We start from the raw sequence: 17386 nt of genomic DNA, 5'->3' as shown, positions 1-17386 counted from the left end.
CTGGGTTGACTAATCCACTTTACAAATAAGGAAACTAAAGTTCTGTGAAGGTTAAGTAGCTTGTCAAAAGCTAAGTGAAATCCAGGCATTGGTCTGGAGTGGGTAGCCATTCCTTTTTCCAGGGCATCTTTCCTATCCAGGGACCAAACCCAGGTCTCCTGATTTGCAGGCAGATTCATTACCATCTGAGCTACCAGGGAAGCTGTCACCTTTCAAAGGTCAGTCAGGTAAGGTAGCTTATCAAAGGTTGAGTGGAAACAAGTCATTAGGGTTGAGATTTGAAACTAGGCCTCTCTGAGTCTCTCTGGTTCCAGCTAGATCTCACTTGCCTGCAGATTAGAATTGCCTGAGAAGCTTAAGGAATATATTTGTACACCAATAATATATTGCAGATATTCTAATTTCATTGGTTTGGGATGAGGTCTGAGCAGTGAGGGTTTACAAAGCTCCCTGGTGGCTCCACAGGAAGCCAAGGCTGAGGCCCACGACAACTCTAGTGTGCTCAAGCATAACTCTTGGGAAGGAGATACAAAATTTGAGGAGAAAAACCATCAAACTAGGATGGAAGGCTGTAATATAGGCTGAAATGAAAATCTGTCATGGTGAACCTGCAAAAAGTCAAGGTATGAGTTTAACAGGAATATTTCTATTGAATGGGTAATTCTCCCCAGCAGTAACTTTAATCAAAATATACAAAGAATCTGTTTGTATTTCTTCAGGTAAATTGTCTGGAACAGAGATCACATAATTAATTTTTTTTTTCTATTTCTTCCTATTTGTTTCAGGAGAAATAAAAACCTACAGATGGAATGTCCCTAAAAGGTCCGGTCCAGGGCCATCTGACCCAAATTGTATTCCATGGCTTTACTATTCAACAGTAAACTTTGTGAAGGTAAGGTGGAAAGAGCCGCCAAAATGCTCAAAGTGATATGGTTTTCAGTTGACTATTCAAGTTATCACAATTACAGTGGGTATATATGAAGAGGTATATTGGTTTTAAGCAGGGGTCTCAAACTATGGCCATGCCTATTTGTTTGCATTATTGATAATGAAGTTGAGTATCTGTGATGGAAATGGTATGATTCACAAAGTAAAAAATTCTTGCTTTGTGAAGTGAAGTGAAGTGAAAGTTGCTCAGTCGTGTCTGACTCTTTGCGACCCCATGGACTATGCAGTCTATGGAATTCTCCAGGCCAGAAACTGGAGTGGTTAGCCTTTCCCTTCTCCAGTGGATCGTCTCAACCCAGATCTCCCTCATTGCAGGTGGTTTCTTTACCATCTGAGTCACAAAGGGAGCCACTTGCTATATGGCACTTTACAAAAACAAAGTTTGCTGCCCCTTGATCTAAAGTGTAGGGGAAAAAAATGAGATCTCAAATTACTAAATTTAGAACTTATAAGGAAGTTTGAAGCAAGAGAAGATATGTAAATTAGATAAACAAAAAATAAATATATATTTTAATTTTTAACATGGTTTATGATGTTACCCAGTTTTAAAATCCTTACCAGTACCATCAGGGCTCAGGAAAGAAAACACACTCCATAAAAACTTAGTAACTGAAATCACAAACTATTTGAATGATAAATAGGCTAACTTTACTTAGAAATTAAAGGCAAGGATTCAATATTGAACTTGAGTCAGATATGTATGTATAAAACATCTAGTCTTGAATTATGTATCATAATTGAAGTCCAAACTAAGGTCATATTTGATATAATTAGTGTCTTTGTACTGGAAAGCACAAGAGTTCAGGGGAAACATACCAGACACTTGAAAAAAACAACAAAAACCAAAGTAGAATCATGGGAAGTCCACTTTTTTTGCTGATTGCTTTGTTCATCCCAACAAATATTTATTGAGTCGTTGTGATGTGCAAATGACCTCACCAAGTACTATGAGGGTTGAAAATATTCTTGTCTTGAAGGAATTTATCATCTTTGGGGGAAATAATACATGTGTACATCCATAATTATATCACAATTCTGAATCTGGTGACTTTTATAGGACATGTTCGATCCCTGGTCTGAGAGATAATATCCCATAGGCTGCAGGGTGGGGCCAAAAAACAAAACGATCTTACACTAGAAGGATGGTGGATAGAATGAAGAGAAAGTCACAGAACAGACTCTGTGAAGGGGAAAAAAATGTAAGATTTGATAGCAAATGAGATGGGACGACCCCTGGCAGAGGAAATGGCGAGCCACTCCAGCATTCTTGCCTGGAAAATTCCATGGACAGAGGAGCCTGGTGGCTACAGTCCATAGGGCTGCAAAGAGTCCAGCATCATTTAGCAACTGAGTACACACACACGCACAACGTGGGACAAAGTGAGGAAAATGAGGAATTAAACACTGATAATCAAGTTTTCTGACTTAAGTGACAGGGAATATCATAGTGCTACTAACAGAAATAGAGAATTCAGGAGAAGGAAATGGTTTGAGGGAAATACTAAAATTCACCTTAGAAAGGCTTATGAGCAGATTGAATTATTGCAGGAGGCATCCAGCTGGAATATTTAAATAGGCAGATGGAAATGTGGGAGTTCAAAAGAAAGCTCAGGGCTGAATAACTCAATATGAAAATCATTCATGGGCTCATATCAATTTTTTGCCGATTGCTTTGTGCATCCCAACAAATATTTATTGAGCCGTTGTGATGTGCAAATGACCTCACCAAGTACTATGAGGGCTGAAAATATTCTTGTCTTGAAGGAATTTATCATCTTTGGGGGATAGAAAATGGAATATAAGCATTTGTATATAGTTATAAATACAATCCCACTTGAGTATCACCTCACACTGGACAGAATGGCCATCATTAAAAAGTCTACAAATAATAAATGCTGGAGAGGGTGTGGAGAAAAGGAAACCCTCCTACATTGTTGGTGGGAATGTGAATTGGTACAGCCACTTTGGAGAATAGGATGGAGGTTTCTCAGAAAACTAAAAACAGAGTTAGCATATGATCCAGCAATCTTATTTCTGGGCATATAACCCAGAGAAAACCATAATTCAAAAAGATATGTGCAATGTTCATAGCAGCACTATTTACAATAAACAAAACAGGGAAGGAACCTAAACGTCCAGTGACAGATGAATGGGTAAAGAACATGTTGTGTGTATATATATACACACACATACACACTCAATGTCTGAATATTACTCAGCCATTAAAAAATGAAATAAAACCATTTGGAGCAAAATAGATGGAACTAGAGATGATTACACTAAGTCAGTCAGTCAAAGACAAATATTGTATGAAATCACTTATGTGTGGAATCTAAAAAAATGATACAAATGAACTTACTTACCAAACAGAAATATGCTTACAGACATAGAAAAAAATTTATGGTTACCAAAGAAGAAAACAAGGGGTGGGGGATAAATTAGGAGTTTGGGATTAATAGATACACACAGCATACAAAATTGGAGAAGGAATTGGCAACCCACTCCAGTATTCTTGTCTGGAAAATCCCATGGATACAGGAGGCTGGTGGACTACAGTCCGTGGGGTCACAGAGTCAGACACGACTGAGCACACACCACCACCACATACAAAATAGATAAACAACAAGGACTTACTGTATACAGGGAACTATATTCAATATCTTGTAGTAACTGATAATGGGAAAGAATCTGTAAAGTAATACATATACATATATATATATACGCATAACTGAATCACTTTGTTGTACATCTGAAACTAATACAACATTGTAAATCCACTATACTTCAATAAAAAAATATAGTCTCACTTGAAAAACACACAGGAAAATAGAAATAAGCATTCATTTATTCAACAAATATTTATTGCACACCTTCTATGTAGTAGACAGCCCAGCTCTGGAGACTCAACAGTGAGTAAAGAACACAGCCTCAGCCCTCATAAAGCTCACTCTCAGCAAATTTTTAGAAATAATCTTAAATTTTAGCAAAGATCGCCCTGATTCTTCAGGGTTTCTTAGTACTTATTTCATGGTCAATTGTCTTTTAGTCTTTTTGTATTGACTCTTACAAGCAACTAATCTGTGTTATTAAATTATTTAAAGCTTTTCTAATTCAGTTTATTTTTCTTTCAGGATACATACAGTGGTTTGGTGGGTCCTCTGATTACATGCAGAGAAGGAGTGTTGAATGAAAAGGGAAGAAGAAGCGACGTTGATTATGAATTTGCTCTCTTGTTTTTGGTATTTAATGAGAATGAATCCTGGTATCTGGATGACAATATTAAGAAGTATCTTAATAAAGATCCACGAGATTTTAAGCCCTCTGATGATTTTGAGGAGAGCAACAAAATGCATGGTATATCAGAGGTTTAAAAAGGAGACCCTTGTTGAGATAAGTCCATAGAAATCTGTGGAAGGTCCCAGCCTCCTTCTCTGAGCCCTTCTCCATTCCCATGCGCACCTTGATAGAACAAAATCCTCCAAAGCTTTCCTTCAGAGGGAACCAGCCAAACCACTGACTGGCTGCCAGCAAGGTCCAGTGACGTTCCGGACCATCTGTTTAGGCAGCTGTGTCTCTGAATGCTGGGATCCCTAAACTATAAGACTGTAAAGTAATTCCTAGGAAATGAATGATCACTTATTGGTATATTTGTATAAGAATACAGGATAACCTGTACTTGATCAAATTTAAGGGCCTGGTTTAACTGTCTCTGGAACATGAAACACTATCACCAAATTTCTGTTTTAATGTGTCTGTTATGTAATTCTTTGAAATTTAAGGTACTTCTTGTTTTTTAAGTGGAAGTAATGTGTTTTAATTGACATATCTACACTCTATCACCAAGATCTACTTTTGACCAACAGTGTGCAAAAAGATAGGTCCTGCCCAAGATAAGAAAGCTAGTTAATTGCTAACATTGATTAGAATATAGCAACCTGATTTCTGATTCAGCTACTCTCTCCCCTACAATTTTGCCTCCCTCTATGCAAAGTTTCTTAGGCTCTCTCCTTTTAGTGAATGTAACTCATTTGGTTGTGTCATGACACACAGAATAAAAAGTTTGTAGAAAACAGAGGAATGAAATCCCTATCTACCATGTCAGCATAGCTTGAGCTTGCTTTAGTCATTGTTAGATCATGGGCTCAGGCCTGTGGGAACCTTTCCTTCTCTTGGAACCTTTCCTTCTCTTGGAGATTGAGCCAAGTTTAGCAACTTGCCCTAAGCTAGTTCTCAGAAAATGAAATATTAATTGAACCTTTTAATTGGTTCAATTTTGATTTATATAAACTTGATTCTCCATGCTTGTGTTCACTCAGCTGTAGAATGGTGTAAATCTGGTGACCCCACACATGAGTCTGTAATCCACTCTATAAAAAGAATATTTCAAATAAACAACCAACCAACCAACATGTACTGCTACCCAAGAGAGAGCTTTTAAAAACAAACCTCTATTTCTCTTTTCTGGCTCTCTTTTATAAAGATTTCTTACTACTCTGAATTTTGGGTCTAAAATGGTGGGGACATTGGTAAGTGTGAGTGGGATGGTTACATGTTTATCAGGCAAATGAAAATGTTGGTGACATAAAGATCTTCTTGAATTGTTTCTAAAACCAGATTAAGCAATCATCACTAACAAGAGGCTGTTTTTTTTTACCTTCTTAGCTATTAATGGGAAGATTTATGGGAACCTTCATGGACTCGTCATGAATGAAGACACAATGACCAACTGGTACCTGTTAGGAGTAGGAGATGAAGTGGACATACACACCATTCATTATCATGCTGAGAGCTTTCTTTTCAAGGTTCGTGTAAGAGAAATGCTTTGGGGAAGACATTGAATTAACAGATTCAATATATTTCCATTGTGAAATTAGAGTTATTTGACAATAAGGCTTTCACAAGCCACAAGGGGTGGTAGTGAATGCTAGAGAATGGAACAGAGAAATATGATTATGTCCTTCCCCTGACAAATATTTCTTAATATGTATTTTTTTGTGCTTTAAAAAGAAAAAAAACTCTCTGAGCTTCAAATGAGAGTTTTGTTATCAGTTGCTGCTGCTGCTGCTGCTGCTGCTAAGTCGCTTCATTCGTGTCTGACTCTGTGCGACCCCATAGATGGCAGCCCACATGGGGATAATTCCAACCACTCTGGAGTATGCTATTAATATCGCAAATGAAGGCATCCATAGTATTTTGTCCCTTTTCCTTTTTTTCTTTTCTTTTTCCTCTCCTGTTTCTTTTCTATGTGCTTCACCAACAGAATAGCTCTCTCTAGTAAATGAGATATTTCAAGCTTTGTCTTGGGTCCGAAATGTTACCTTGACTTTTGCCCTAGTGGACTGGGCTCTACCACGTATGGCTTCCTGCCTTTCAAGCATCAAGCTGTGCTATCTGACTGGTGAATCACCTGTGGAGCAGTTTAAGAAACAGATTGCCAGGCTCCACTCCAGACCTGATGAATCAGAATCCCTGGGATAAGGTCCAAATGTCTGTCATCTCAGGTGCTGTGCAGTCTACAAGGAAGTAGATAGAAATGAATAATCATGTCTAATCTGCAAGGAAAACTTGCACTGCTCCTTTTCCAGTCACACAGAAATAAATAGTAACTAATGAAACATTTAATATCCTCTCCCCTCAGTATATTTATTCAACACAGTTTAAGATAGAAAGTACTAACCTAACAGTGATTATATTAAGTTTCATATATTAAATGTCTATGATACTTTTCAGAATTTGGCTGTTTTAATCCACATTTAAAAATTATATTAAAATATATAAAATTTATAAAAACAAAATTATTTTATATACATATAAAATTATTATATACCTAAATATTTCCAACTAAGGTATAATTTACACTGAGTATAATGCACCCTGGGGCTTCCCTGGTGCCTCAGCAGTAAAGAACCCAGCTGCCAATGCAGGAGACATGGGTTTGACCCCTGGGTGGGGAAGATACCCTGGAGAAAGAAATGGTAACCCTCAACAATATTCTTGCCTGGGAAATCCCATGGACAGAGGAGCCTAGCTGGCTACAGTCAATGGGGTTGCAAAGAGCTGAACGTAACTTAGTGACTAAATGACAACAACAAAATTCACTCTGTTTAGCATACACTTCTGTTGTGATAAGCACATACAGTGGTGTAACTAACCCTAATCAAAATATAGAACACCTCCATCAACCCCTAAAATGTCCCCTTTGCACCTTCTAGAGTCAGCTCCTTTCCCATGTTTAACCCCTGGCAACCACTGATTTGTTTTTGTCTCTATAATTTTGCCTTTTCTGAAGTGTCTTATAAATTAAATCATACAGCCTATAGCATTATTAATCTGGCTTGTTTAATTTTGTATTGGCATTTAAAGTGCATCCACCACATTGTATAAGCAGTGTGTTCCATCCCGTTGTTGAACAGTATTCCATTGTATGAATGTATTGCAGTTTGTTTATTTGTTCCCCTATTGAGAGACATTTGGGTTGTTTCCAGTTTGGGGTTATTAAAAATAAAGTCATTATAAACATTTGTGAACGTGGTTTCATGTGAACATAAGTTTTTCCTTTCCCTTGAGAAAATACCTAGGGGGTAGATTACTAGTTGTTGTTGTTAAGTTGCTAAGTTGTATTTCAGTCTTTGCAACCCTGTGGACTGTATCCTGCAAGACTCCTCTGTCCATGGAATTATCCAGGCAAGAATACTTGAGTGGGTTGCTATTTCTTTCTCCAGGGGATCTTCCTGACCCAGGGATCGAACTCATGTCTCCTGGGTTGGCCGGTGGATTCTTTACCACTGAGCCCCGGTACATATATGATTAACTTCAATAAAACTTCCAAACTATGTTCCAGAGAGACAGTACACTTTTCTCTCCTATCAGACATGTATGAGGGTTCCACATCCACATGAACACTGGCTATCTTTCATTCTTATTGTTTCTTAGCCAGCCATTTAAGCATTGGGTTGACCACAAAGTTCGTTCACATTTTTCAATACGATCTTATGAAACCTGAATGAACTTTTTGGCTAACCCAATATATATATTGGTATCTCATTGTTTTTCATTTGCATTTTCCTAATGGCTAATGATATTGAGTATCTTTTCATATGCTTTTCTATCATCTGCCATCTGTAAATCTCCAAAGTTGTAGAATTCATGGATAGTTGTTCATAACATTCCTTTACTATCCTTTTTAATGTCTATAAAGTCTTAGTGATAGACCTCCTTTCATTTCTGATATTTGTAATCTGTGGGGTTTTTTTTTTCCTCTGTCAGTTTGTCTAAAGTTTTGCTGCATAACAAATTCACCCTAAGATGTAGTGCCCTAAAGCAACACACTCTTATTATCTCACAATCTCTCTGGGTTAGGCTGGAAAGAGTTTAGCTCATTGATTCTGATTCAGCATCTCTTGTGAGGGTACAATCAAGATGACAACTGGAGTTACAGTCATTAGGTTTGACAGCAGCTGGAGGATCCATTTCCAAGCTCACTCACAGGACTATGGGCCAGAGGCTTCAGTTCTTTACCATGACATGGGAGCTGGCTTCCCTAGAGTGAGCGATCCAGTGGGAGAGAAAGGGAAGCAGAATGCCATTTGCTTCTGCCATATGCTGGTGGCTTCAAGGACCAACCGTCAGATAGTAGTGTGAGAGGGGACTACCAAGGTACTGAGTACCAGGAGACAGGGATCACTGGGGACCAGCACAGGTTGGTTTCCATACAGTTCATCAATGTTACTGATTTGTTCAAAGAACCAGCTTTTGGTTTCTTTATCTTTATTATGTTTCTATTCTTCATTTAATTGATTTCTGCTCTTATCTTTATTATTTCCTTCTACCTGCAGATAGGTAAATCTTACCGAGAAGATGTACATGACCTCTTTCCCGGGACATTCCAAACCATTGAACTGTTTGCAGATCACCCAGGGACGTGGTTGTTACATTGTCATGTGTCTGACCATATTCATGCTGGCATGGAGACAACCTACACAGTCCTTCGAAACATAGGTACTGTTTTCTGTCTGTAATGCCAGCTGATAGTACCAGGCTTCTTGCAGACTTTGAAAACAGGAAGCATGAGGGCCTCCAAGGAGCTCAGAGTCAAGTAAGAGAGACAGACCTGTAACTGTAGTAGACTATGGTATATGCCAAGATAAAGTGCAGGGTACAGGGTTCAGTGACAGCAGCAGGGGGCAATGATTAACAGGCTGGGGGACATGAACCCAGGTTCCACGGGTGGATATCTTAATAGGTGAGCAGAAGTTTGCAGGGTGGATGGGGTATGCTGGCACGAAATAGGCACAGTGACTATCCAATAAAGGCTTACAGATACTGATAGGATCAAGTCTTTGTTGGTGAAATGACTTAACTCTGGAAACAACTCAGGTAGTGAAAAGAATCTGCTTCTATTGTTTATAAACCATCACATTGTCTTCTTTGTCCAGACAACAGGATTCCATACTCCACCAAGTCTCCTTCTGGAGGTGCATCCGGATCCGCGCCCTCTAACGGTAACGATGCCCGCCCCGACCCTGTAGTCAATGGTCGGGATTCACTCCGCAGGGAAAGTGCTCTGACAGCTCGCGTTTCTTTTGCACAGAATCCGGCGAGGAGCAGCTCTACTTCTTTGGCCAGAGTCTGGATCCCAGAGGAGCACGAGCAGCCTTGGTCATTCTCTTCGTCCTCGGCCTCCTCCTTCTGGTCCTCTCGGTGGTCCTCTCGCTCAAGCTGTGCTCCGCGAGGCCGCGGGCGGCGTACCAGGAGGTCCAGTCCTGCGCGCTCCCCACCGACGCCCTGTGACCCCCGCGTCCTCGGCAGGGAGACGGAACAGGGCACCGCTCCCCGAGGACCCTGCCGCCGCTTCCCGGGTTAGGCTCCGATCCTCTGGAACACAGTCAAAGCAATGTGCTTTTCTTTATTTATTTTTAAAGGGGCTGTGAATAATCCTCAGGTATAAAATAGAAATAGAAGAGTGGGCGTGACTGAGAAAGCAGACCCAGTCTGTTCTCTGAATGAGCTCGTCGAAGTGCGAAGACCCTCTGAAAGATACCTTTGTTTTCCATCTTTCATAATTCTTAAACAGTGCTTCCTTACCATCAAAGTCTCTATATATGGACAGTTTCGGGAAAGAGTTACACTGCCTCAGACATCTAACTGGAATGGCACTGATTTTTCATCTCTGTTATGCAAGATGCTTCCTTTAGAGGTTCCAGGAAAAATAACTTTCTGGGGTATCCCTGAAAATGTCTAAATCAGTATCTGCTGATAAAATTTGATCAAATGACTTTTTTGGAGGCTTTAGCCAGCTCCCCTGGCCCTTTCCCTTTTAATATAAATAGCCTGTGCACTGTTTGCTACAAGAAGCAAAGTTATATGCATTTTTAAAAAATACTGTTTTTATGCAAACCTGTAGAGATATTTGAATGTTTACATTGAGTTGAATGTTTACAACTCACTTCATTTATACATTTTTTACAATATGTTTCTGTGGCAATGTTTGTATTTTCAAAGATCAATCAAAGAATTTGTATTTCAGAATGTGGAGGGCTGGAATCTGATAGCAGGCTAGATTCTCCCACTGTGAGTCAAGACACTCCCTGAGAGTTTAGTGGAAGCTTCCAAGGGGAGGGAAACTTGGCGGGAGGGAAACTTTGCAGGAAGCAAGCCTGGCCTTGATTCTTGAGTCTGATTTTTCACTGTTAGGAGGATCTTTCTCAGGCTCCATCTTTTATGAAATAAAGACAGTGTCATCATGTGAAAAACACCAGAAGGAATTCATCAATGCAGCTGACTGGCTGGGAGGAGAAAGACATAGTCTTTGATGGGAAGAGGAAAGAAAAGGCTAATAAAAGAGAGTCCCGGTAGCAAATTTTTAAACCAATAAATCAACTTTGAGATATATTTTTATAATTTTCAAGTCTCAAATGCCAAATAAAATATTGAACAACTAAGCTCAACCCATTAAGAGGCAATCCATACTCTGTATATATATGCCTCAGCTCTAGGTGTAAGATTGATAAAAGTAACATTGTTTATTACTAGACTGAGAAATTGCCCTTAGCCCATGCTGCTGTGAGATGGGGGCTGTTAGTACATCTGCCTTAGCAGTGGGTTACAGGGCTGTCCAAGTGAACAAGTAGGACCTAATAAATATTGGTGGAGGGACCTTTCATACTGTCTTATCTTCATCTTGGTGAAGGGAAATGAGTAATTTGATAGAAGCTATAGTCTTACATAAACAGGATGCAAATGCTAATAGTTCTGTTCATAGTTTGCTTGAATGTCATATCAAACATGATACCCAAGGATCTGAATTCCAGACTGCTAACCACTGATAATGTGATTTTTAGTATGTGCTTACAGTTTTCAGACATGTGTAGGCTATATAATTTCATAATATTAATCATGATAAATGCCTTATTTATAACTGACCTAGAAAACAAATTATTTAGTTGTAAGTCTTTTCCTTTTCTCTTAGCTTATTTTTTTTAATGAAAATGAAACCACAAAGTAGTTTGATTATACCATTTCTCTTTTTAATAAAGTTTCATGTATCATAAAGATAGCTATTTACAGTTTTTTTTTCAACACCCTACCTGAGGTCTGCTGCTACTGCTAAGTCGCTTCAGTTGTGTCCGACTCTGTGCGACCCCACAGATGGCAGCCCACCAGGCTCCGCCGTCCCTGGGATTCTCCAGGCAAGGACACTGGAGTGGGTTGCCATTTCCTTCTCCAATGCATGAAAGTGAAAAGTGAAAGTGAAGTCGCTCAGTCGTGTCTGACTTTTCTCGACCCCAAGGACTGCAGCCTACCAGGCTCCTCCGTCCATGGGATTTTCCAGGCAAGAGTACTGGAGTGGGTTGCCATTGCCTATCAAATATTTGTTGCTGCTATTGCTAAGTCGCTTCAGTCGTGTCTGACTCTGTGCGACCCCATAGATGGCAGCCCACCAGGCTTCCCTGTCCCCAGGATTCTCCAGGCAAGAACACTGGAGTGGGTTGCCATTTCCTTCTCCAATGCATGAAAGTGGAAAGTGAAAGTGAAGTCGCTCAGTCGTGTCCAACTCCTAGCGACCCCATGGACTGCAGCCTACCAGGCTCCTTGGTCCATAGGATTTTCCAGGCAAGAGGACTGGAGTGGGGTGCCATTGCCTTCTCCAACCTGAGGTCTAGTAATAGGTAAATTTTTTACCTGGAGCAGGCGATTAGTTAAAAGAGAATTATTTTTTAGATATTTAGCAACTATCCTAGTTATACTCATTAGAGGAAATGAAAAGTGACAATATATATATATACAGATAATGTTGTTGTTGTTTAGTTGTTAGGTTGTGTCTGACTCTTTTACAACTGCATGGAATGTTGCCCGCCAGCCTCCTCTGTCCATGGAATTTCAAGCAAAAATACTGGAGTGGGTTGCCATTTCCTACTGCAAGGGATCTTCCCAACCCAGGGATTAAACCCATTTCTCCTGCATTGACAGGCAGAATCTGTACCATTGAGCCACCTGGGAAGCCCACAGATAACACGACTCTCACCAAGTATTGTTTTCTCAGAGGTACCACACTTCTTCATGCTCAGCCTCACTCTGCTGAGAAAATGAATCACATTTATACATGTCTTTTCCTCTTGTTACAACAGAAGATGTGTGCCTGCTCCTGGCAGGGCCAGTCTCTCTGGACTCTGGAGATTGCATCCCTTCTTGCTTTCTCAAGAACTTAATTCCTTTAGTCATCTGTTTTCCCTCTTGCACAAAGTTATCAGCAATACCTTCCATTAAAAACAGACAGCAAACAAACAATCACTGTCTTTAACTCCATAACCTGCTCCAACACAGGTCCTCTGTTCCCTTGATAGCAGAACTGAAAGTGCTGTCCACACTTGTCTCTGTCTCCTCACCAGATGCATGCCTCCACCTGTTCCAAAGGTTTCCCTTCCAGAGGGCCCTGCCCAACTCTGCACCCCAGTCTGCTGTTATCAAAACCTTCACGACTATAATGATAATGGAAATGATTCCACGTTCTGTGGCCTCTTCCCAGTCTTTATCTTACTTAACCTCTCAGTAACACTTGGCAGCTCCTTCCTTCTGGATACCCTCTAGCTCCCTGGCTCCATAACATGACCTGCCAATCTTCCTTCTTCCGCAGCAGCTATTTCCTTTCAGTCTCTTGCGAGTTCCTTCTCCTCCCTCTGACTTACATCTTAGCATGCCTCCCAACTTGAACTGGGCCCTTTTCTTCGTTCGGCCCTCCGGGGCGGGCCGAATAGTATAGCCAAAGATTCCAGGTCCCACTCCCTGAACCTGTGAATGTTATCCTGTATAGCAAAAAGACTGCAGCTATGATTGTTACAAATCTTGAGATAGGAAGTTTATATCGGATTACCCAGATTGGCCCTAAATGTAACCACAGTGTTCTTACGGGGCTTCCCAGGTGGCACAGTGGTAAATAATCTGCCTGCTGATGCAAGAGACATGGGTTTGATCCTTGGGATCAGGAAGATCCCCTGAAAGAGAAAATGTGGCAACTCACTCCAGTATTCTTGGCTGGGAAATTCCATGGACAGAGGAGCCTGATGGGCTACAGTCCATGGTGGGAAGAGTTGGACACAAAAGAGTGACTGAGTATGCATGCAAGCACGGTGTTTGTATAAAAAAAGATGAGGGAGCTATGGGACACATGAAGGAAGGTGCTATGCTGCTGGCTTTGGAGATGCAGGAATGCTTTCTCAAGTTTGGAAAAGGCAAAGGACCGGATTCTCCCCTCGAGCCTCTGGAGGCCTGCTGGCACCTTGACTTTATTGCAGTGAAACTGATTTTGAACTTCAGATTTCCAGAACTGTTGAAAAATAAATGTGGGACTGTTGAAAAATAAATAACCCTGGTGGTCCGGTGGCTAAGAATCTGCCTTCCAATGCAGGGGACTCAGGTTTGATCCCTGACTGGGGAACTACGATCCTACATGCTGAGGGGTAACTAAGCCTGAAACATGCAACTAGAGAAGCCTGCTGCGCTGCTGTGAGGACCCAGAGCAGACAAAGAGATGAAAGATAAACGTGTGCCACCAAGTCAGCGGTAGTTTGTTATACCCCCTCCATAGGTTATTTCACTCATCTTCCCGGATCTGAAAATCATCTTTATGCTAATAAATTCAAAATGTATTTCTTCCTAGGCTGCAGACTCCAAACCCTGCTTGAGCAGATCATGGAGGCAGTCCCTGTCACTTCTGTCCCTCTAAGCACAGTCCACACAGCTGCAACAGTGCTCCTCCAAATCCAATCAGATCACTTAACCTGGTAAATTTCCTTTACTGTCTTTTGGTTTCACTTTTAACAATATCCAAACTCCTTACCTTCATCTATAAAACTCAGACTGATTTGGCTGCCCCTGATGGCCACATCTCCAGCTTTACCTCTGACTCCTCTCTGTTTCAGCTTTCCTGTGCCCTGCTAGTTCCTTCTTGCCTCAGGACCTTTGCACACACTGCTTTCTGTGCCTGGAGTGCTCTTTCTTTCCAGCACCCTCATCCTCTTTCCTAGTTCAGATGTAAGCTTCCCAGACTGCCCTCTCTAAAGTGGACCCCTCCCAAGTTATTTCTAATTTCCATTATTTTCTTTAGTTGCCCTAATCCTGGGACATATCCATCTTACCTGTTAGTTTGACTTTTGTCTGTCTCCTTGAAATCTAGGCTCCATGGAAACAAGGACCTCAGACCTGTTTGCTCACTGCTGCACCCCAGCACGGACCACAGTGCAGATACACAATAGTTGCTCAGCAAATATTACTTACAGAAATAAATGAATATATAAACAGAACAGACCATGTAGTGGGCTTAACTCTCTTGACTTTGACTATTTTGGTCACAGAAGATTTCATATCCAAATGTCAAGGGTCTCTAACAAACAAAACAATGGTTTTGGGACCATAGCTATGAGGCCCACAGCTGCTTTGGCTTCCTTCTAACAAATGACACTGGAGTAAGGAGAGGGGGAAGGGAGGCTTTAGAGGAGGTGAAGTCGCTCAGTCATGTCTGACTCTTTGCAACCCCAAGGACTATAGCCTACCAGGCTCTTCCATCCATGGGATTTTCCAGGTAAGAGTACTGGAGTGGGTTGCCATTTCCTTCTCCAGAGGAGGATGTGTTATTTAATCCCTAAATGCACCTTATAGCAATAAAGGGGGAGACAAACACTAAATCAATGGACAGTTAAACACATACTTGTTGAACTGTAATTGAAACAGAAGATATTAAGAAGAGGTAGCAAGAATACATAGAAGAGCTGTACAAAAAAGATCTTCACAACCCAGATAATCACGATGGTGTGATCATTCACCTAGAGCCAGACATCCTGGAATGTGAAGTTAAGTGGGCCTTAGAAAGCATCACTATGAACAAAGCTAGTGGAGGTGATGGAATTCCAGTTGAGCTATTTCAAATCCTGAAAGATGATGCTGTGAAAGTGTTGCACTCAATATGCCAGCGAATTTGGAAAACTCAGCAGTGACCACAGGACTGGAAAAGGTCAGTTTTCATTCCAATCCTAAAGAAAGGCAATGCCAAAGAATGCTCAAACTACTGCACAACTGCACTCATCTCACATGCTAATAAAGTAATGCTCAAAATTCTCCAAGCCAGGCTTCAGCAAAACGTGAACCGTGAACTTCCAGATGTTCAAGCTGGTTTTAGAAAAGGCAGAGGAACCAGAGATCAAATTGCCAACATCCACTGGATCATCGACAAAGCAAGAGAGTTCCAGAAAAACATCTATTTCTGCTTTATTGACTATGCCAAAGCCTTTGACTGTGTGGATCACAATAAACTGTGGAAAATTCTGAAAGAGATGGGAATACAAGACCACCTGACCTGCCTCTTGAGAAACCTCTATGCAGGTCAGGAAGCAACAGTTAGAACTGGACATGGAACAACAGACTGGTTCCAAATAGGAAAAGGAGTACATCAAGGCTGTATATTGTCATCCTGCTTATTTAACTTATACACAGAGTACATCATGAGAAACATTGGCCTGGATGAAGCACAAGCTGGAATCAAGATTGCTGGGAAAAATATCAATAACCTCAGATAGGCAGATGACACCACCCTTATGGCAGAAAGTGAAGAGGAACTGAAAAGCCTGATGAAAGTGAAAGAGGAGAGTGAAAAAGTTGGCTTAAAGCTCAGAATTCAGAAAACTAAGATCATGGCATTTGGTCCCATCACTTCATGGGAAATAGAAGGGGAAACAGTGGAAACAGTGTCAGACTTTATTTTTTGGGTTCCAAAATCACTGCAGATGGTGATTGCAGCCATGAAATTAAAAGACACTTACTCCTTGGAAGGAAAGTTATGACCAACCTAGATAGTATATTGAAAAGCAGAGACATTACTTTCCCAACAAGAGTCCGTCTAGTTCCAGTGGTCATGTATGGATGTGAGAGTTGGACTGTGAAGAAAACTCAGCACCAAAGAATTGATGGTTTTGAACTGTGGTGTTGGAGAAGACTCTTGAGAGTCCCTTGGACTGCAAGGAGATCCAACCAGTCCATCCTAAAGGAGATCAGTCCTGGGTGTTCATTGGAAGGACTGATGCTGAAGCTCCAATACTTTGGCCACCTCATGCGAAGAGTTGATTCATTGGAAAAGACTCTGATGCTGGGAGGGATTGGGGGCAGGAGGAGAAGGGGACGATAGAGGTTGAGATGGCCGGATGGCATCACCGACTTGATGGACATGAGTCTGAGTAAACTCTGGGAGTTGGTGATGGACAGGGAGGCCTGGCGTGCTGCAATTCACGGGGTCGCAAAGAGTCAGACATGACTGAGCGACTGAACTGAACTGAATTGTGATTTTCATAAAGAAGGAAAAATTGAGGGGAACAGTAATAGATAACATGTACACAGCACTCGTCAGTCGCCAGGCAATGTCCTAGGCACCTTATGTATATTAACTCTTTCGATGTTTACCTCAATCCTAAGCAGTATAATCACCTTACAGATGAAAACACTGAGGTACAGAGGGGGCATGTAACTTTGCCAAGGCCTGCAGCTGGTATCACAAGAATATTTAACAAAAGTTAACAAAAATTAATCCTGTTTAGTGTTCGCAAGGAAGACTCTCCAGGGTAAGTGACATCCAGCAGAACAGTCCAGGCAAAGAGGCTACTGTGGATGTGTTTTGGGGCAGGTGAAGGTCTGGAGGAGGCTAAGTTGAAGAACTGAAGGGAAAGTAGTGAAACTGGTAAGGCAGGCAGTGGCCATACTAAACAATTTGAATTTTATCCTAAAAACAAGGTACACTTTAAGAAGGGTAGTGATAGGATAAGACTGGAGCTGTTACAAGCTCCCTTTGGCAGCTGCTTGGGAGAAGGGCTTGGGGGCCTGCAGGGCCTACCTGTACGTGGTTAGGAGAGAGGATGGCAGCACAGGTGGAGGAAAATGATTAGATGTTCAATGTTCA

The 17386-nt window shown here is 41.1% G+C and overlaps 1 protein-coding gene across 1 annotated transcript in view; it reads left to right on the top strand.

Annotated features, from left to right (window-relative positions):
* HEPHL1 (hephaestin like 1) overlaps positions 1–9799 on the top strand; it is a 91773-nt gene extending 81974 nt beyond the window's left edge. The window contains exons 15-20 of the mRNA XM_005892042.3: positions 786–892; positions 4080–4302; positions 5611–5750; positions 8784–8946; positions 9384–9449; positions 9539–9799. Coding sequence (XP_005892104.1) covers positions 786–892; positions 4080–4302; positions 5611–5750; positions 8784–8946; positions 9384–9449; positions 9539–9738 — 899 coding nt within the window. The 3' untranslated portion in view covers positions 9739–9799. The remainder of the gene's footprint in view (positions 1–785; positions 893–4079; positions 4303–5610; positions 5751–8783; positions 8947–9383; positions 9450–9538) is intronic.
* The last annotated feature ends 7587 nt before the right edge of the window (positions 9800–17386 follow it).

Source organism: Bos mutus, chromosome 29 (assembly GCF_027580195.1).
Source record: "Bos mutus isolate GX-2022 chromosome 29, NWIPB_WYAK_1.1, whole genome shotgun sequence".
NCBI lineage: Eukaryota > Metazoa > Chordata > Mammalia > Artiodactyla > Bovidae > Bos > Bos mutus.
The sequence above is the reverse complement of the archived record's forward strand: the minus strand, read 5'-3'. Positions and strand labels throughout refer to the sequence as shown.